Source organism: Phacochoerus africanus, chromosome 10, assembly GCF_016906955.1.
Source record: "Phacochoerus africanus isolate WHEZ1 chromosome 10, ROS_Pafr_v1, whole genome shotgun sequence".
NCBI lineage: Eukaryota > Metazoa > Chordata > Mammalia > Artiodactyla > Suidae > Phacochoerus > Phacochoerus africanus.
This window is the reverse complement of record NC_062553.1, coordinates 239,016-258,611: the sequence shown is the minus strand read 5'-3', so window position 1 is coordinate 258,611 and position 19,596 is coordinate 239,016. Positions and strand designations below refer to the sequence as shown.

General features: G+C 66.5%; 1 protein-coding gene across 6 annotated transcripts in view; it reads left to right on the top strand.

The window, feature by feature from the left end:
* Positions 1-18,409, top strand: part of GAK (cyclin G associated kinase) — a 56,329-nt gene extending 37,920 nt beyond the window's left edge. For 3 of the 6 annotated variants that reach the window (XM_047799489.1, XM_047799491.1, XM_047799488.1), the window contains 17 exons: positions 730-779; positions 1,348-1,496; positions 1,947-2,069; positions 2,772-2,905; positions 5,289-5,483; positions 5,674-5,791; positions 5,909-5,988; positions 9,617-9,810; positions 10,329-10,451; positions 10,550-10,957; positions 11,200-11,373; positions 11,920-12,030; positions 12,778-12,894; positions 16,327-16,551; positions 16,949-17,097; positions 17,684-17,860; positions 17,931-18,409. In XM_047799489.1, coding sequence (XP_047655445.1) covers positions 730-779; positions 1,348-1,496; positions 1,947-2,069; positions 2,772-2,905; positions 5,289-5,483; positions 5,674-5,791; positions 5,909-5,988; positions 9,617-9,810; positions 10,329-10,451; positions 10,550-10,957; positions 11,200-11,373; positions 11,920-12,030; positions 12,778-12,894; positions 16,327-16,551; positions 16,949-17,097; positions 17,684-17,860; positions 17,931-18,032 — 2,629 coding nt within the window. In that variant the 3' untranslated portion in view covers positions 18,033-18,409. The other 3 variants (XM_047799490.1, XR_007137599.1, XM_047799492.1) reach the window with 3 other exon arrangements.
* Positions 18,410-19,596: the final 1,187 nt, after the last annotated feature.

Below are 19,596 nucleotides of genomic sequence, written 5' to 3'. Positions count from 1 at the left end.
ACGCCTTTTTTTGTTTTTTGTTTTTTAGGGCCGCACCTGTGGCACATGGAGGTTCCCAGGCTAGGGGCTGAATTGGAGCTGCCGCTGCTGGCCACAGCCACAGCCACGCCAGATCCGAGCCACGTCTGCGACCTTCACTACAGCTCACGCTACCGTCGGGTCCTTAGCCCACTGAGCGAGGCCAGGGATCGAACCCGCAACCTCATGGTTCCTAGTCGGATTCTTTCTGCTGTGCCACGCGGCAACTCCCAACCGCAGTTGTTTTAAATTCCTGGCCCGATAATTGCAGCATCCCTGCCACGGCTGGTTCTGATGCCTGTTCTGTCTGTTCAGACTCCCATTTTTTGCCCTTACGCCTCATGGTTTTTCTCAGCGGCCAGACGTGATGTTACAGGGTCAGAGAGCTCCCGGGTCAGCTCCTCGTGCCCACGCCTCTTTAGAGAAGAGTGGTGAGGAAAGGGAAGCTCTCTCCTGGTGGGTCCCTGCCTCTCCTACCCCTCAGGGTGCAGCGGGTGACGTCATTGTGCACGGGCACACGCGTGCCTGCAGTCGCACAGTTGCACACACGCACTCCGACTTGTGCACACAGGGTCCCCACGAGCTGCAGCCTGAACAGGGAGGTCCCTGCCACCCCAGGCCCCTTAAGGACCTGCTTCAGTTCAAGCTCTTGTGAGGTAACCGTAGAAATTTCCCGGGATGACCAAGTGCCTTCTTTTTTAACCGTTGCAGTTACGCGAAGGGAGATCTGGACATTTCTTACATCACGTCCAGAATCGCAGGTTTGTCTGCCAGCTTTGCCCCTTTCCTGTCTGAGGGCGGTGGTGGGATTCTGGCCCCAGGTCACCCCTGGCTGCAGGGTGGGCCAGGTGTGGAGGGTGCGGCCAGCAGGGAAACGGAGGGCCTCTGGGCAGCCCCTCATGCACCCAAGCGGTGGCCTGGGGTGTCTAACCCTGTGTCCAGTGTGCAGCCGGGCTCTGCCATGGACGGTGCCGTTGCCAACCCGGCGTCTCCCCTGATGTGGGACTTTCTGCAAGTGGTGCGAGGCCACACGTAGTAAAACGTGGTCTTCAGGCAAAACCCAGAACCCAGACCTTGGAGACCTGAGATGCCGCAGACTGTGCAGCAGACGCTGTGTCTCGGGAGCACCTGCTGGAGACCCCAGGCGGTCTGGCGGGCAGTGGGATGGGGGCTTTGGGGGCCTCCGCTCTGCCCCCTCTCAGGACTCAAGGTGCCAGTGGGTCCGCAGCTGAGCAGCGGAGTGCCCGCCCCGCCCCGGGCTGGCGAGGCTCGGGCCCCGCGTGTGCCCCCTGCCCCCGAGGCCGCTGAGGCGCGGGCGCTGTCTTTCAGTGATGTCCTTCCCGGCGGAAGGCGTGGAGTCGGCCATCAAGAACAACGTAGAGGACGTGCGGCTGTTTCTGGACTCGAAGCACCCGGGCCGCTACACCGTCTACAACCTCTCCCCGAGGACGTACAGGCCCTCCAGGTTCCACAGCCGGGTGAGCCCCTCCGCCGGCGCTCAGCCTGCTTGGACCCTCAGCGCCACCGCTGACACCGTGGGGGGCTTGGGGGCTGCAGTGGGAGGGCCGGGGCCTGGGGGGGGCGAGGATCAGGGGTGGGGCCGGTGGGGGGAGGGCGGGTCTTCTGAGACTCAGGGCACAAACCAGGGTGGATGTCAGATGGCTCGTGCCCTTGGCTAGGGCTGCTGAGCCGCAGCCACCCTGCAGGAGCGCGAGGCTGCAGGAGCCCAGGGGACATAGATGCCTCTCGCGTTTAAACGGACTGGGGCGCAGGAAGGGGTGGGCTCTGTTCCTCTGGCCGGGGCTGCCGTGGCCTGGCTCCGAGTCCGTGTCAGCAGAGAGCTTGGTGCCCGATGGGGGTGGTGCTCGGGGATGGGCCTCCCCACCCCGGGCCTGCGCCCCGGCTGGTGAGCCAACCTCTGTCCGCAGGTCTCTGAGTGCGGCTGGGTGGCCCGGCGGGCTCCGAGCCTGCACAGCCTGTACAGCCTGTGCAGGAGCATGCACGCGTGGCTCCGCCAGGACCCCAAGAACGTCTGCGTGGTGCACTGCATGGTGAGCGCGCCCCCCCCCCCCCCGCCCCGGGCCATCACATACAGAACACTTTGGTCCCAGAGGCTCCTCGCAGAGCCTCCTCTGTCTCAAACTTGGTGCACCAGCCGCCTTCCAGCTCCCGCGAACAGGTCTCTGCAGGCTCCAGGCTGGTGCCAGGAGGAGCAGCCGGCGATTCAGGCCTGTGTCCCCAGTGCGGCTCTTGTCACCTCAGGGCAGCAGGCCCTAAGGGAGGGGTCGGCCCTGGTGGCTCCGGTGCTGGGGAGGGAAGACCGCAGGCCCTCAGTGGGTGCACACCTGGGTTCCTGCACCCTCCCTGCTGTGGCAGGTGCAGGTCCTCTCATGGTAGCACCCCTACAAGCAGGCAGCTGGGACCCCCGTCTCCCTCCCACACCAGTCGGGGCAGAGGGCTTGTGGGTGTCACTTGGAGCCCTGCCAGAGCCCGCCCTCCAGGGTTCGTGGCCCCGTCCTGGTGTTGGTGACAGTGAAGAGGACCCCGGAAGGGTGACCAAGGGCAGGCGGGGACTGGTGGGCAGCCAGGTGGGGGGTGTCCTGTGCGTCTCTCGAGGAGCTCTCTGCTCTCTGCCCTCTCACCTCACCAGGTGGGTTTTTGGAAGTTCTCCAGTGAACCTCAGCCCCAGGCCGAGGCCCTCCCTGTCCTGGGGGTGAGTGGCCGCGTGACCCCCTCCCATGCATCTGTCCTAGGACGGCAGAGCTGCATCCGCCGTGGCCGTCTGCTCCTTCCTGTGCTTCTGCCGGCTCTTCAGCACCGCAGAGGCTGCCGTGTACATGTTCAGCATGAAGCGCTGTCCGCCCGGCATCTGGCCGTCCCACAAGAGGTGCGGCGTCCACCATCGGGCCTTGCTGTGGCTCCTCTCTGGCCAGGTCGCAGCCGTGGGCATCAGGAAGCGGTGTGGGTTTCAGAGGAGTGGGAACAGTGTGGGGTCAGGTGGAACGTGGCGAGGAGCACGTTTGGGGGGCCCAGAGTTCCTGCCTCGCTGGGGCTGCCAGCCCACAGGTGCACATCCGTCTGCTTCCTGGGCGCCAGCTGCCCCGGCACATGGGCCACTGGCGGGGCAGCCCCCGGTTCCTGCCTCTGTGCACATGGTCCACGGGACACACCGTTTCTAGGCTCTCTCTGCCGACAGCCGGCAGGAGCTGGCTCCCGTGGCTGCAGCTAGCCGCCCGTGCGCCTTGCGCACGAGGGGCTCAGGCCTGAGCAGTCACTGTGTCCCTGCAGACCCAGGGAGATATTTCCTTCTTCTGCAGGCAGGGTCTCGGGGGTGGGGCTGAGGCCGCTTTGGCCCTGCCGGTCCCCTGGCCCTGCCCCTACAGGGAGCTGAGGAAGGCGTCCGTCCCGGCCAGTGAAGGGCTGTGCGGCCACCCCTCCTGCTCAGATGGCCCCACGGCCTTGACGGTGGAGTGGGACACGTGGTGCACGCCTGCTGTGGGGCTCAGCCCTCTGGCTCACAGCCTGGGGACCGTGTCCCTCACAGCCCAGGACAGGCCACACTGGCAGTTCTGTGCGGCTCGTGCGGAAGGGGCCGGGCCGCCAACCCCTCAGCGTGCTCCCTGTGTCCCAGACACACCTGGGTACCCGTGGTGTGGGGTCGGGGGTCAGAGCCCAACAAGTGTCGTTCCTGCGGGTGTGGGCCTGGCTCTGGGACCCCACCAGGCCCCGCAGCTACTTGCCACCCTAACAACTTAAAAAGAGCGACCACTTCACATTCACGACTTTCAAACCTGTTGGAAGGGGGCACCCTGGCAAGTCACCGCGGCTCTTTTGTCAGAAACACCAGGGGGGCCTCTGGTTGTGGCTCAGTAGGAACGAATCCGACTAGTATCCATGGGACACAGCTTCCATCCCCGGCCTCTCAGCGAGTCGGGGATCCAGTGTTGCCGGGAGCTGTGGTATAGGTCGCAGACACGGCTCGGATCCCACGTTGCTGTGGCTGTGGTGTAGGCCTGCAGCTGCAGCTCCGAGTCAACCCCTAAGCTGGTAACTTCCTATGCCGCGGGTGCAGCCCTACAAAAAAGACAAAAACCAAGAAGAAGAAGAAAGAAAGAAACCCAGCAGCAGTGCGTGCTTCTCCGGCGCTGTGAGCAGCGGGGCCAGGCTTGGCGATTCCAGGAGGTCGGGGAAGAAGCAGGAGCAAGAGGAGCGGGTGGCAGGGCCGCCAGCTTGCAGTTTAATCTGTGTGTCTGTCCCCACGCTGGGCGGGCTGGGCACCAGCTGAGAGCTGGGCTGCCCCAGAGCCCTGACCACAGGGCTCGGGGAGGGCTGAGTGTGGGACCCAAGAGACAGACTTAGTGGCTTGAGACAGCGCATACTCTGCCCTCCCTGCCTAGGGGTCAGGCGTCTGGGTCAGTGCCACCCACGCTGTGGCCAGGCTGCTTTCTTGTCCAAGTCACAGCTGTGGGAAAGTCTGCCTCTGTCTGGTTTGTTGGCCGTGCTGGCAGCACACGGAAGTTCCTGGGCCAGGGGTTGAACCCACACCACAGCAGGGATAGCACTGGCTCCTTAACCCGCTGAGCCACCAAGGAACTCCCTCCTTTGGATTTGAATTCACTTCCAAGCTCCCTCAGATTGTTGGCTGTGGACGTGAGTTGAGGCGTCCTGGCTTCTGGTGGTGTCGGTTAGAGGCGCCCAGGTTTCCTGCCAGGCGGCGGCCGTCCCAGGGTCAGTCTCTGGGGAGGCGGAGGGTTGACGCCTGTCAGGAGGCAGTCGTGCTCCTGCGCGCCCCAGGGGACAGGCGAGGGCAAGGACGCTCAGCGCCGGGCGCCACGGAAGGGACCCACGGCCTCACGTCAGTGTCCCTGCTCGCTGAGCAGAAAGCTGTTGGGGTGACGGCAGGAAGGGCGCTGACCACGGCGCTGACGCCTCCAGACCCGTAGATGCCCCAGGAACAGAGCCGTGCCCACGGGACCCTCGGGAGGGAAGGGGGCGGTCCGGGCCGTCGGGCCACAGCAGACCGGGGACTAGGGGTCGCACAAGGCGTGTTCTCGGGGTCCCTTGTGGACTCGGCCGGAGGCGGGTGCAGAAGGCTGGTCCGAGAGCTTCAGCAGGACAGCCTCCTCCGGGGAGGGAGCCTCGGCGTGGGCAGCGGGAAGCCAGGCCATCCGGCCGCCGAGCTGGAGCTGGCGTGTCGCTTCCAGGGAAGCCGGTGGCGAGGGGCGCGGACGGAGTGCGCGTGGGGTTGACGCGGCGCGCCCCGCCCGCAGGTACATCGAGTACGTGTGCGACATGGTGGCGGAGGAGCCCATCACGCCACACAGCAAGCCGGTCCTGGTCAAGGCCGTGGCCATGACGCCAGTGCCGCTCTTCAGCAAGCAGAGGCACGGCTGCAGGCCCTTCTGCGAGGTCTACGTGGGGGACGAGCGCGTGGCCACCACGTCCCAGGAGTACGACAAGATGAGGTGGGATGCTGTGGCGGGAGGCGCGTGTGGAGCAGGGCCGGCGGCGGCCCGAGGGGCTCCTCGCTAGTCGTGTCCTGGAGCAGCCCCGGCCCCCGCTACGGAAACCCGTGCCACCAGGAGAAGCCGACCCTCTGGGCCTCTCCGGCCGGGTGGCCTCTCCCCGAGTGACCTGTTTCTTGGTGTTGTGCAGGGACTTCAGAGTCGAGGATGGCAAGGCGGTCATCCCCCTGGACGTGGCGGTGCAGGGCGACGTGCTCGTCGTCATCTACCACGCCAGGTCCACCCTGGGAGGGAGGCTGCAGGCCAAGGTGAGCGGCCGGGTGGCCCCGGCCTGTGGGCCGCCTTGAGGGGTCCCCTGCCTGCAGTGCCAGGGGAGGCCTGGCGTCAGCCCCCAGCCCGGGACCTCGTGTGCGCTCTCCCCGCAGGTGGCCTCCATGAAGATGTTTCAGATCCAGTTCCACACGGGGTTCGTGCCTCGGAACGCAACCACTGTGAAGTTCGCAAAGTATGTTGGCTTCACGTGGCGGGGGCGGGGCACGGTGGCCCCAGCCGTGAGTGGGGTACAGGCTGGGGCTGGCCACGGACCCTGGCAGGGTCCTCACGCGGGGCGGGCTGCCTGCTCGGGGTCCGCAGCCCAGCTGAGGGCGCAGCTCGTGTCTGCAGGTGTTGCTGCTCCTCTAAGCGTCTCCACGTTTTGGCCTCCCAGTGTGTTTGTCGTGTTTGCAGTCCACACTTCCAAGTGCCAGCGTGACAAAGGGAGGGGCTGTCACCCTCCGAGGTCGGGTGTTCCCCCTGGGGAGGCAGGTGGCCAGCACGTCTGTGGCCAGCGTGTCCTCTGACGTTCCTGAGGCCACAGGGACAGCTGGGCCAGAGACCGCGGGGAATCGGGCCCTGGAGTCAGGAGACAGGCTTGTCGTGCTGGCCGAGCGTGTTCAGGGAAGCGCACAGAGGGGAGTCTGGCTGGAGACCTGGAAGCTGGAAGGGGCCGCAGGCCTGAGTCACACAGTGTGTGCCGTAGCCAAGCAGACGCAGGACACAGCAGCCGAGCGCAGGGGAGCAGTGGCGGGAGATGGGCGGGTGCGGGGGCCGCCTGTGAGGCTCTGCGTGCTGGCGTCCGCAGGCTGAGAGGAGAAAACACAGCAGAGGCAAGGTGGGAAACACCACTCGCCCCCAGTTTTTCTTTTTCTTTTTTAAATGGCAGCACGTGCAGCACATGGACGTTCTTGGGCCAGGAGTCGAATCCGAGCTCCAGCTCTGGCAACACCAGGTCCTCTTCCCCGCTGCACTGGGCCGCGGGTCAGACCTGCGCCTCCACAGCAACCTGAGCCACTGCAGTTGGATTCTTAACCCACTGCACCACGGCGGGAGCGCTACGGCCCACAATTTTCCTAAACTGATGAGAGATGTGAAACCGTAGAATTGAAAGCTCTGTAAACAGCGGACAGGAGTTTTTGTTTGTTTGGTTTGGTTTTTTAGGCCCACACCTGCGGCATGTGGAGGTTCTCAGGCCAGGGCTCAAATCAGAGCTGTAGCTGCTGGCCTGCACCACAGCCACAGCCACGCCAGATCTGAGCCACGTCTGCGACCTACACCACAGCTCACGGCAGCACCGTGTCCCCAGCCCACCGAGAGAGGCCAGGGATTGAACCCGCATCCTCATGGTTCCTAGTCGGATTCGTTTCCGCTGCACCACAGCAGGAACTCCCAAACAGGAGTTTTTATCCAAGAAGGAAACCCCTTTCTCAGCCTGTTGTAGTTCGTGCTGAGAACCAAGGAGGACCATGTGAGAGCCCCAGGTGGGGAAGGACTGTCCAGTAACCAGCCTGGCAGCTGCCTTTCAGCTGACGCGGGAGCCGGCGGGCGCTGTGGTGACCCTCCCACACCTGCTGGCAGGGAAACGCCACCAGCCTGCAGTTCTGTCTGCCGTGAGGTCACCCTTCAGAAATGAAAGCCAGTCAAGATGTTTTCAGGCGAACGAAAGATGTTTGCAGCACGTGTGTCAGGCGTGGACGTATGAAGAGGTCGTGATTGTTGGAGCTCCCTGGCGGCTCCGTGGGTTAAGCATCCGGCATTGTCACTTCTGTGGTGGGGGTCAGTGCTGTGGCACAGGTTCAACCCCTGGCCCGGCAACTTCCAAACTCCAGTAATGCTTGGTGGCTGCGGCCAAAAGGGGAAGTCATAATTGAAAAGAGAAAGACACCCGTTGAAATTGGGCAGACGACTCAGCTAGTGCTTCAACGACGGCGAAATCCAGACGGCCCAAAAGCACCTGACCCGGTCTCGCCGTCCTTGGTCACCGGGGAAGCAAGTGAAAGCCACGTGTGCTCGGCTGGAAGGGCGAGTGCAGCCCAGAGGGGAGGGGCGAGGGGACGCCCCGGACGGTGTGCAGGGACGCGTGGGCGCCTTTTGGATCTGCGGGCCTGGCAGCTCTGAGCACCTAGCCCGGCAGCCTCGTGCCCGGGGATGGCAAGTGAGCTGTGCTGCCACTTCGCAAGCCTCACGCAGGGCCTCCCGTGTGGCCCAGGGGCCCCAGGAGGGGCCGCCTCTGGGGGCGCGGCCTGGAGAGCGTGGGTGGGGCCTGGGCCGGCCCGTGTCCCTCCCGGGAATGGCCCGGGTGCGCAGCTGTGCTCGTAGGTTTGTTCCTGGCTGAGCCTCCAGAAACGGACTTGCTGGTTAAGTAGGAGAAACCAGTGGGACAGGAAGCGGGTGAGAGAAGAGAGATGGGCGTTGAACGAGGGGAGGGGAGCCGCGTTCTGAGCGGCCCAGCCTCGGGGAGCTGTGACGGAGCAGGGGAGCAGAGCAGGGACGAGCAGGCAGGGCCACCGTCCAGGGCGAAAGCCCAGGTGTTTGCTCCCCAGCCGAGCAGCACAAGCGCCACTGGTGGCCCATCCATCAGGGCCTGGGCCCTTTGCCCTCTGAGACCCAGGACCCTTGGGGGCAGAGGGAGCTGCGCCTCTGCTCACAGACCTCATTGTTCCCTCACTGGCCTGGGGGTGGGGGGGTCCGAGCCTTGCCCGGGGGTGGGCGGGGAGGCAGGGAGGGGTGGCCCGAGGCTGTGCTGGGGCTGAGCTCACAGAGGCCTTGCGCCCTCACCCCTCCTGCTGTGTGGGCGCCTCCCAGGCCCTCGCCACCCGCCGGCCCCCCGCTGTAGCTGCTTCCACCAGGGTGAGCCGTCCTGTGTCGTCTCCTGCTGGGGGCACCCCTGCCTGGATGGGAAGCCCCTGGTGGTCTCTGGGCCAGGAGCGCCTGGTCAGAGGGGCTGCAGCCTGAGCAGGGCACGCAGCAGGGCAGCCTGGCCTCGCCCACACAGAGGCCTCGAGGTGGCAGTGCCCCTGAGGAGTGGGCGTCAGACGTGCTTGCTCATCCCATGTGTCGTGGCCAGAGAAGTAAGACCTGAGATCTGCCGTGGCCTCCCCCCCAGCCCGAGCCCGCCCCCCGAGCACGCCTGCAGCCTCCCCCCGCCCCGGGCCTCCCCCTTACTCGGGGGCCCTGCTTCGACGTCGCTGAGGACAGCAGGGCACCCGTCTCCCCATGGCTGTTTCTTTTTTGGCACTTGACAGTTTTGGCCCCTCAGGACAGCGAGTGATGCACATTGACCCTGGAGCGTGAAGGAGAGGGGGCAGCGGGCCTGTCGCCCGGCGGGCAGCTCAGGCCTGTGCGCACCGCTTGGGGAAGCCCCGTCAGAGGTGGCCTCGGGAAGACGGGCAAAGCGCTGGACATCCCTGAGGACGCGGAGCTGGGGCGGGTCTGTGAAGCAGCCGCCGCCGCCTGTGCCTGGGGCCCGGCCACCCCGGTAGCACCTGGGGCCGGCATCAAGTCTCTGGCCTGCCTCCTCTTCCTGCCCGGCGGGGGCAGGCTGGTGCCCCTTCCCTGCCGCCAGGGTCCAGAGTCTTGGTCTAGGGGCTGTTGCCAGAGTGGGCGGCGTGGGTCTGACGGCGACCTGGGCTGGAGTCGGAGAGCCAGGTTTGAGCTGAGGGTGGCGGGCCCCCGCCAGGGGCCGGCCCTGCTTTGAGGAGGAGGGTGGCCCCGCTGCGCGCAGGCCCTGCCGACCCTTTGCTCGCTTCCCAGGGAAGGTCGGGTGACCCTGAAGTGCCCGCGGTCCTTCGCAGCCCGTGTCTGGCCTTCAACTGCAGGTATGACCTGGACGCCTGCGATATTCAGGAGAAGTTCCCGGACCTGTTCCAGGTGCACCTGGAGGTGGAGGTGGAGCCCAGAGACAGGCCCAGCCGCGAGGCGCCCCCCTGGGAGAGTACCAGCATGCGGGGGCTGAACCCCAAAATCCTGTTTTCCAGTCGGGAGGAGCAGCAGGACGTTCTGTCTAAGTTTGGTAAGGCCTTTCCTCTCGGGGTGGCAGGTGCCAGGGCCCTGGGAGAGGCAGGTGCGAGTTGCTTCTGGTGCAGAGCGGGTTCATTTTCTGACCACTCACCCACTTTGAGCATGGCCGGGAAGGAGTGGAGGCTCTGACGGGGGTGCCCCCAGCGGGGCTCCTTCCTGGCGACCCCCCCTCAGCTAGGTTGTCTTATTTCAGAGCGTTTACCAAGAGAAGCGTGAGAGGTGGGATGGCGGGCGGGACTGGGGCTTCCTACAGCATGGGTCACTTTTTGCTTCGTTGTTCGTGGTTGGCGGGGTTTTTTCTGTTCTCTCATTTGAGGATAGCCAAGCGCCCCTGACACGCGGGTGTGCACGTGTGTGCCCACGTCCACACCTGTGAGCCGGGGCCATCGCCCCTTGCCAGTTGTCATGCAGGGTTCTGGCGGTTTGGCGCACTTTGGGCCTCAGCTGCGGTCCTGGGCCCCGTGCTGGCTGCTGCCCCGGGCTGGTGGCCTGACACCCCGCTCCCCACAGGGAAACCAGAGCTGCCCCGGCAGCCGGGCTCCACTGCGCAGTATGAGGCCGAGGGCCCCGGGCCAGACCTGCCACACAGCAGCGCGGACGCCAACCACTTCCTGCACACACTGGACTGGCAGGGTAGGTGCGGGTGAGGCCTGTGCCCGCGGGCGCCCCACCCGCCCGCCCGCCCGCCCCTCTCTGGGCCTGCTGCCACGGCGCCGTTGTCTTCTTTTCAGAGGACAGGGACGCCACGACAGGCTCGGAAGGCCACCCGGCCAAAGAGGACCCGCCTGCTGCGGCCGAGGGTGGACGTGAGAGTGAGCCGTCTGACGAGGAGGCCACGACGCTCTCGGCCGAGAGTGGGGACACGGCTGATGAGGACGCGCCGGGCCCGGCCGCGCCGCCAGAGGACAGCGTGGACCTCCTGGGGCTGCATGCCGAGGCGGGGCCTGCCCCGTGCCCGCAGGCCCGCGGGGGGCCCCCCAGCAACGCGGACCTGCTCAGCTGCCTCCTGGGGGCCCCGCCGGCTGCTCCAGCGGGCGCCACAGGCGGTCTGCTGGAAGGGGACGCGTCCTTGCTCTTCTCCAGCCCAGCCCCTCCTCCCAGCGCTCCGACGGCGCCTCGCGAGGCTTCCGCCCCGGCTGGTAGGTGCCATCTCGGCGGGCGGACCAGGGGTTCCGGCAGTCTCGGTGTCGTGGGAGCGTGAGGTGCCCCGCCCCCCCTTCCCCCGGGCTCCTGAGGGCTTGGGGACAGCGCTGCGCCCCCCGCTTGGGGCTGCGGCATCCACAGGAGGACGTCGTCTCGGGCTGGCCTGGAGTGGGCGCTCCGGCCGAGGGCGCCCTGCAGCTCTCACCGTAGCCCTCCGCTTCTTGCTGTCTTGTCCCAGCTGACCCGTTCGACCCTCTCCTGCTGCCGTCTGACCCAGTCTCCCAGCCCTGCTCCAGGCCTGACCTCTTTGGGGAATTTCTGACCTCAGACTCTCCGGCTGGCCCTCCCGCGTCCTTCCCCTCCACCCACAGCGCCCCACCCCCGGCCTGCAGCTCCGACTTCCTGCGTCTGGGTAAGGGGCCGGGGAGACGGGCAGCACGGTCCCCTGCGCTGACCAGGCATGGCCGCAGGTCCCCCCTGCCCTGGGGAGGGGATGCAGCCGGTGTCCCCCCCGAAAGCCCTGCCGGACATCCGGGGAGGTGGGAAGGCAGGCTCTGTGGCCATGAGCGAGTGGCTGTGGCCGGCTGGGGAGGGGGCCTCTCTTCGGACCTTTTCCGAAGGGGAAGCAAGGGTGCTGCCCCCGCGTCCACTTGGGGGTTTAGTGACCCTGTGGTGTGTTCCCAGCCCAGGAGGAGGGAGGAGGGGCCCAGAGGCATGTGGGCCTCGCTAGGCCAGGGGCACCGCCTGCCTGGCAAGCTCGGTCCCCAGCCTCTAGCTCGGGCAAGGTGTGCGCCTCTTGCCTCCTGCTGGCAAGTGGAGCGGGGGACCGAGGGCCGCTGTCCCAAGCTCCCGCGTTCAGGGCTTGTGGCCAGCCTGTCCCCACGGGCCCCCAGGAGGCCATGCCAAGGCCCTGCACCAGCCCCCACTGGGGACACACCAGATGGCACTGTCTTCCCAGGGGACCTGCCGACAGAGCCCAGCAGGGTGACGGCCTCCACCAGCCACCCAGATCTGCTAGGAGGATGGGACGCCTGGGCCGAGGCTTCGGCTTCCGCGTCGGCCACAGAAGGTACAGCGCGCCGTGACCGTGTTCCCTCCCCCAGAGGAGAAGCGGGGCGGGCCCGGTGCTGCGGGTGGGGTGCTCCGCCAGGCCTGCTGCCGCGCGGCCTGAACCCTCTGCGCGAGCCCTGCCCCTGGCTCCCGTGGCTGCTCGCGCTGCCCATTCCGAGGTTTTCGCCGTGACCTTCCCTAGCGCTTCCCTGCGCTCCTGCTGCGCCGCCTTCCGCAAGGCCCCGGAAAGGCTGCCGGCTATCCTGGCCGCTGCCCTGCCCGTGGGCCCAGCAGCGCGCCCGGCTTCCACTCGGGGCCCGCCGGGCCTCTGTGTACGTCGGGATTCTCCGCTGCGGAGACACCCCCAGCAGTGAGCTGCTCTCAGAGCAGTGGTGTGTGCGAGGCCTGCGACGCCTGTCCTCTCGGTCAAACACAAGCTCTCCCCCCGCTTGTGTACCGTGACGTCTGCGCGTTGAAGGTACAGCTGCGTGTCCATCGAGGAACACAGTGGAGCCGCACAGCCCCATGCCGCGCTGTTCGCAGGCCGACTGTGTGGTTCCACCCGGGCGCAGGACAGTCCTGCACTCAGCAGTCTCAGTACCTTGTCCCTGGAATTGCGAGGGACACTGTAAACTGCTCTGAAGCTTAGGTTCCAGGAGGTGGTGGGACAAGCCCAGAGCCACCTGTGCCCGGTGTCAGGCTGCTCGGGGTGCGTGTGGCCGTGTCCCCCCCACTGCGCTACTTCTAATGCCCCGCCCTCCTCCAGGCCCCTTCTTCTCTCCCGGAGGCCAGCCGGCCCCTCCTGGCCCCCCGGCCAGCCAGCCCCAGTCTCAGAGCCAGGACCCGTTTGCTGACCTCGGTGACCTCAGCTCCAGCCTCCAAGGTAACCTGCAGGCTGTGTGGGGCGTGCCGAGAGCGCCAGGCCCTTGTGGGGGGACTGGAGGGCGGGTCCTCACCCCTTTCACCGAGGCCCAGGGCACAGCCACACCAGGCAAGGCCCATCTGCCTCGTCCTCAGGGCCTGTCACCGAGATAATCCCAGAAGCCGTCAAGGCTGGCTCCAGAGTCTCCCCCCCCCCCGCCACCCCCACAGGCATTGCAGAGTGTGGGGGACCATGGGGGGCAGACTCGGCCAGGAGTGTGGAGTGAGCCTGCCCTGCTCCCAGAGGGGCCGAGCTCCTCTCCCGGGGCTGCTTTTCTGGGAAGACGTGGGGGGGGGCGTTCATTGGAGACCATGCACGCTTGTCCCGTGTGTCCCATCCCGGCAGGTGGGCGGGCGGGCAGCATGCAGAGTTTCTGGTGAAAGTCAAGTCAGGTCTTCCCAGAAAGCCCCCCCTCCCCTCCCCCCCCCCCCCCCCCCGGTGTGTCGGCTTCAGTGTCTCCCTGAGTGTTCCTGGAAGTTTGGCCTTGGCTTCCTGCCTCTGTCTTAGGCTGTGAGTGCAGGGCGGGGCCACGCGGCGCCTCCGGGCGCTCACTTTCAGGATGGAGTCCGACCCTCAGCTCTGCCCTCTGACCCAAGGCCTCCAGTGCACCCCTCGGAAGGTGGGGTCCCCACGAAGCTGATGGAGCCGGAAGGAGAGACAAACTCACATCCTAGTTGGAGGCCTCAGCATCCCTCTGTCCACAGGGATAGGGCACCAGGCAGAACGTCAGCCAAGCGTGGGAGCCGAAGGCCTCGCCCACCCAGCCACCAGGAAGGGCCAAGCCCTGGGCCGTAGACAGTGTCACCCGCTTTAAAAGAGCAGAGGTTGTACAGTCGCTGCTGTTCCCTGATGGACCCACGCTAGGAACCGGCCACACCAATAGGTAAAAGCTCCACGTTGTTGCAAATGGAGTGACCCGCTGCTAAACAACACGAGCTATCTGGGAAGTCGCGCGGGAACTCGAACCGTACGTCAAAGAGTAAAATGAAAACACCGCGTCGGAACTCGGGGTGCAGCTCGAGCGGCGCCGGGGGCGCCCGTGGCACCGAGTGTGCAGTCGGGGGAGAGAGGTGCCTCGCCGGCTCAGAGGGTCTTCGCAGAGAAAGGCAAGATAAGCTCGAAGCCAAGAAGGAAGACGACGACATGCAGCCCACGTCGGTGAACCAGAGATGAAAACTAGAGAAAAACGGGGTAAACACAAAGTTTGTTTTCTGAGGAGATCCGTAGCATTGACAAATCTCTGCTAAGATGGATTAAAAGAGGTTGACGCGTCGTCCACAGGCTCCAGAGACGCCGAGGGGCAGCGGGCTCTCGGCCTTCGAGAGGCGCGGTGCGGGAGGGCGGTACCGTGAGGGGGACTCCGGTCCCAGATGGGCTCCCTGGAGAATTTTACTGCACATTCAGAGGACTCGCAGCAACTCCGGTCTCTTCCAGGCAGCGGGAAGAGGAGGGCACCTTTTCCAGTTGGGTTTTGAAGCTGGCGTTACTCTGGCACCAAGAGCAGACAGAGACCGTAGCGCCCTCCCAAGTCCAGGCGCAGAAGGAGAGCTGCGCCCCGGCACGCGGCAGCCACCCTGCACAAGGGGACCCACAGCACAGCCGGGGAGGGACGCCGGGCGCCCTGCGATGCAGGAGTGGCACCGGGCATGCTTGGCAGACCACGGCGAGAACCATGCACTCACAGAGGCCTGCCGCCAGCTTGGGGCTGGACTGGGGAGCCCTCACGCTCCCGGTCGACCCAGGGGGTCCAAGCAGGGACGGAAGGGGCACAGGCAACTGCGGTCTGCGTGGGAAGCCTCCAGGGTCTGTGCAAACGTCGCAGGTCGCAGAGTGAGCTCCCGAGGTCACAGGACACAGGCTGCTTCTCTTTGCTCGCAGCGACCACTGGTATTAGGAGCCCCACGGTGGAACCACCCCATGTACAGTTCTCCAAAAGAAGAGAAAAGAAACACCTCTTAGCAAGCACTCACGGGACCTCTGTGGCAAAGCTGCGAAACCACCCGGGGAGGAGGTCGGGGAGCCCCTCAGCCAGCGGCCGGGCTCCGGCCCGGAAGGCACCCTGGTCACTGGGCCAATTCCTGCCAGAACTTCCCGAGAGGGGGCTCCTGCCGGCGCGGACGAGCTCGCTGCAGGGTTGCTGCGACTCGGGGGAAGGGGCCTCGCCGGGACTTGCCCTGCCAGGCCTCAGGCTTCCTCTGCGGCCACCGAAATCAGGACTGTGTAGTGTCGGCAGAGGGACAGACACATAGGTCCCCGGCCAGGGTGGAGGACCCAGAAATGACCCGCACAAGTGAGACCTGCTGATTCGTGGCAGGGGAGCAAAGCCTTTTGCGCACGGTGCTGGGGCAGTTGTTGGTCGTGGGCAAAGAAAGCGGCCACGCCCTGAAGCCCCCGCCTTAAACAGCAGGTGAATGAGGCCCTCAGAGTCGGCCGTGAGTCTATCAAGCCTTCGGAAGGAAGGAAAGTCGCGGGAGCAGAGGCTGGGCTTTGCTGTCTCCTGGACCGTGGCCCATCCCGGGAAAATGAAGCTGGAGCAGGTCAAGTGGAATCTTTCCGCTAAACCCTGACGGCAGGAGGAAAAGCCACACAGTGAGAAAAATCTTTTCGAACCACATACTCGACTCTCTAGGATACGTACACATGGTGAAAGCAAAGCAAAAGTCACGCAACTTGAAAACGGGTGAGCAGTGAGGACGGGGCCAGGCCGCCTGGAGGTGGAGGTGACCTGCACCACTGGCCACCCCGGGACGCGGCCCCCGGTGCTTGCGGGCGTGCAGGGCCGCGGGTGTCCGTTTCTTGCACACGGAGCCTGCACCTGCCGTTTGCGCCAGAGACGTGCCAGCGCGGCTTGTCGGGGTCTGTGCCGGGGTGCACAGCAGCCTCCTTGTGAGCGCCACACTCTGGAACCTGCTGGAGACCTTCCGCGGCGCCCACCTGCCAAGCTGCCGGGCTGCCGGTGACACACAGGGCGGGTGGGTGGGTCCTGAGTGAGAAGAGCCTGCCACAGACGCCACCTGCCGTGCAGTTCCACCTCGAGAGCATTCTTGAGGCGACAGTCACAGAAGGAAGAACCGGGCGACCTGACCTGGTGTTTGCACAAATCTGTACACGTATGAAGTGGCGCGGAACCACACACGTGACACGCCACACACCCGCATGCGCAGTGTGGAGTGTGGCCTCTCGGGGCCCTGGGCGCTGGCTTTGCAGCTTCCTGGACTCAGCCCTGCGTTCGAGTGGGGAGGTGGTGACAGCCCGGCCCCCGGGGATGGGATGGCTGTGGGGCCACCTTGACGCTGCTGGTCCTGGGGGCTGGCCTAGAAGTTCACCCTGCGAGGGCGTGTTCTCCGCATGCAGGGCCGTCACTGACGCTTCCCGCGTGAACTGTCTCTCCAGGTTCGCCTGCTGCACCTGCTCCTGGGGGCTTTGGTCCCAAAACAGGACCCCCTCCCAAGGCCAGCGGCTCCTGGCAGACAAGTCGGCCCTCGGCCCAGGGCACCTCCTGGCATCCCCAGGCCAGGCCACCCCCCAAAGCCAGTGCACAGCCAAGGCCCAACTACACGCCCGGCTTCAGCGTGATCGGCAGCCGGGAGGAGAGGGGGGTCCGCGCCCCTGGCTTTGGTGAGTCCTTCCTCCGCGCTCCCCTTCCCCAGCTGGCTGCAGAATGGTTCCAGCGGCTCCTTTTGGTCAGCTCGTAGCCCGGTCCTGGGAAGGGATTTAACGAGACCTGGGTCTGTTTCCACCCGCAGGAGCCCCCGGGTGGACGTGAGTGGTTTCAGACGCATGTCTGGGGGGGCCCCTCTTGCCCCTGCCCAGTGGTGGTCCCAACGCCTGCTGTGCCCGGGGTGGGGGCGCCTGTCCCACCATCCTCCTCTCCTCAGCCGTCTTGCTGTCCCGAAGGGTCCTGGAGCCGGCAGCACAGCCTGCACGAGGCGGGGGTGGGGGGGGCCGTGGGTGAACCCGGGGCGCGGGGCCGGCCTCTCCTAGCGCGGCCCCTGAAGCCTCCTCTGCTCTCCAGGTCCGAGGCCGCGGGTGTCAGAGAACGACTTTGAGGACCTGCTGTCCAGCCAGGGCTTCTCCTCCCGCGCCGACCGGAGGGGGCCGAGGACCGTGGCCGAGATGAGGAGACAGGACCAGGCCCGAGACGCCGACCCGCTCAAGCTGAAGGTGGGGGCGCCGCGGCAGGGGCGGGCGGGAGGCCCCCGGTCACCCGGGCAGGAGCCCCTCGGCCCAGCGTGCCCGCGCGGGCAGCGGCTGCTCGGCGTCGCAGCGAGGCTGTTCTCTTGAAAGTCCTGGGGGTGAGGTAGAAACCGCCCACGTGGCTGGACGTGAGGCCTTGTGCCTGCCGAGCTCCTCGTTCTGAAGCCCGGTGGGACGCGACCCCGGGCCGCAGCCTCAGCGGCCCTCGTGCGGGACAGGTTGCTGTGGAGGCGCCGGGGCCTCGAGCACCGCCTGACAGGCTGCCTGGGCTGGCCTCTCACCCCTGCTGGCCACTGGGGCCCCAGGACCGACGGGTCAGGGGCCGCGACGGGGGATCCCCTGTGCGTGTCCCACTGACCGCGAGGTTGCCGGGCGCCGTCCGCCATCTAGTCCACGCCCCGTCCGGCCAGGCCCGGGCGGGTCCACGCCGGAACTGGGGCTGCGGGGCTGCGTCTGCGGCAAGCGTCCACCGGCCAGAGCCTTGCTCCGCGGGAGGCCTGCGGGCGGGGGAGGGCTGGGCCCGGCACGACCTGGACAGCGCCGGTCTCCGCAGCTCCAGGACTGGACGGAGGGCAAGGAGAGGAACATCCGCGCCCTGCTGTCCACGCTGCACACCGTGCTGTGGGACGGCGAGAGCCGCTGGACGCCCGTGGGCATGGCCGACCTGGTGACGCCCGGCCAGGTGAAGAAGCAGTACCGCCGTGCCGTGCTAGTGGTCCACCCGGACAAGGTGGGTGCGGGCGAGGGCAGCGGGGAGGGGGTCCTGGGAGCAGGTGGCCCCTCACCAGCACCGTCCACAGGCCCAGGGGCAGCCCTACGAGCAGCACGCCCGCCTGATCTTCATGGAGCTGAGCGACGCCTGGGCCGAGTTTGAGAGCCAGGGCTGCCGGCCCCTCTTCTGAGCCTGGGGGCCAGGGCTGCTGGGCCTCGTGGAGCCGGGAGCTGCTGGCTGGACCCTGGGGGCCGCCCCATGGCCGTGGCGACGTGGGCGGCCCGGCTCCCCCCGGCCCCCATGGCGCGCCCGTCGCGCTCGGTGAGAAGAGAAGCATTCCAGCGCCTCCAGGCCTCCCCTTGTCCGCTGTGGTCCCTGAGGAGCCGTGTCGATGCACGCTCTTGCCACGTGTCGCAGTCTGATTTCTGCTCGGCGGCCGTCCCCTGGGGCGCGTCCCCTGCGCAGGTCGTGCTGCTCAGCTGTCCTCCCGAGTCCGTTTGTGCACGTCCATGTACCTGCTGTAACCAGCCTGGTGGCACCTGTACATAATTAAACTATTTTCTGACAGCCCTCGTCTGTGGCCTGCGTGCCCCTCTACTCCCCCCGCTGCCGCCGCCCACTGGCTGATGTTGGCTCTGAGCACAGAGGTGCCACGCCCGGCAGAGGGGGGGCTCCCGTGGCTGTGGGCCTGAGCCTCCGGGCTGGCAGGTCCCTCACGGCAGGAGGGCAAGAAGGACCGAGCGGAGGGGGCTTTGGGGCTGGGGGCTGGGCTGGTGGCCGGGGTGGACGGGCACAGAGCAGACGTGCGTCCCCCGAGCCCCTCCTCACAGCAGGAGGCTGGGGCTTCAGGGTCTCTTCTCTGGGGAGTCAAAGCAGCACCTTTCCTGAGGCCTGGCTGTTGGAGAAGCGCCAGCTGCCCAGCCGCAGAGCGAGGTCTGGGCAAACAGCAGGACAGATGGCAATCACCCAGCTCAGGGTTCAGCCTCCTGCGGGTCCGTCCACAGCCCCTCAGCCTCCTCAGCACTGTGGGCCAGTCTCTGAGAAGCCCACGTGTCTTATGAGTCAGACGTGACGCCAAGCGGGCTCGAGAGGAGGCCGCCTGCGCCCCTGGTTGCATGGGTTGCTCTTACCCGGGCCAGGCCCAGGCGTAAGCGCCCGGGAGTCAGGAGGGTCTGTTGGCTGCTCCAATCTCAGGCTCCCGGAGGCTCAGCCTCCCCTGGCTCTGGGTCCGGACAGACAGGAGACCGTCAGGAGCCCACGCTGTCCCCTCGCTGAGGCCACCCACCCACGGGGCACGAGGGCTACACCCAGCTCTTCCAGGGCTGGCGCCAGCACCCTCACACGTCACAGACACCAAGCGGGGCTGCTCCAAGGACCACGTGTCCTGTCCAGTGAGTCCTCGGGGCCCAGAGAACAGCCCCTCCCCGCCCCCTGCTGGTGGCCGGGGTCCCTCCTGGACAGAGGTCGGCTTGGGAGAGGGGCTGGTGAGGGACGCATCACAGGACACGCCTCCACACTCCCCAGGGCCGCGGACTCTGCCTAACCCCCGCCTGCTGAGGACCCCCACCCAGCATGTGCCAACAGCTGGTGTCACCCAGTGCGGCACGGTCTCCCTGCTGTAGGGGCCCCCTCCTGGGCTGGGGGCCCTTGGGCGCATGGGAGGCCCAGGAGGGCCACGTGCTTGGCCTTGGCACAGAAAACACGCTGGGGTCCCGCCCCCGCCTGGTTCCCCTGGAGCCTCACCTGGCTCAGTG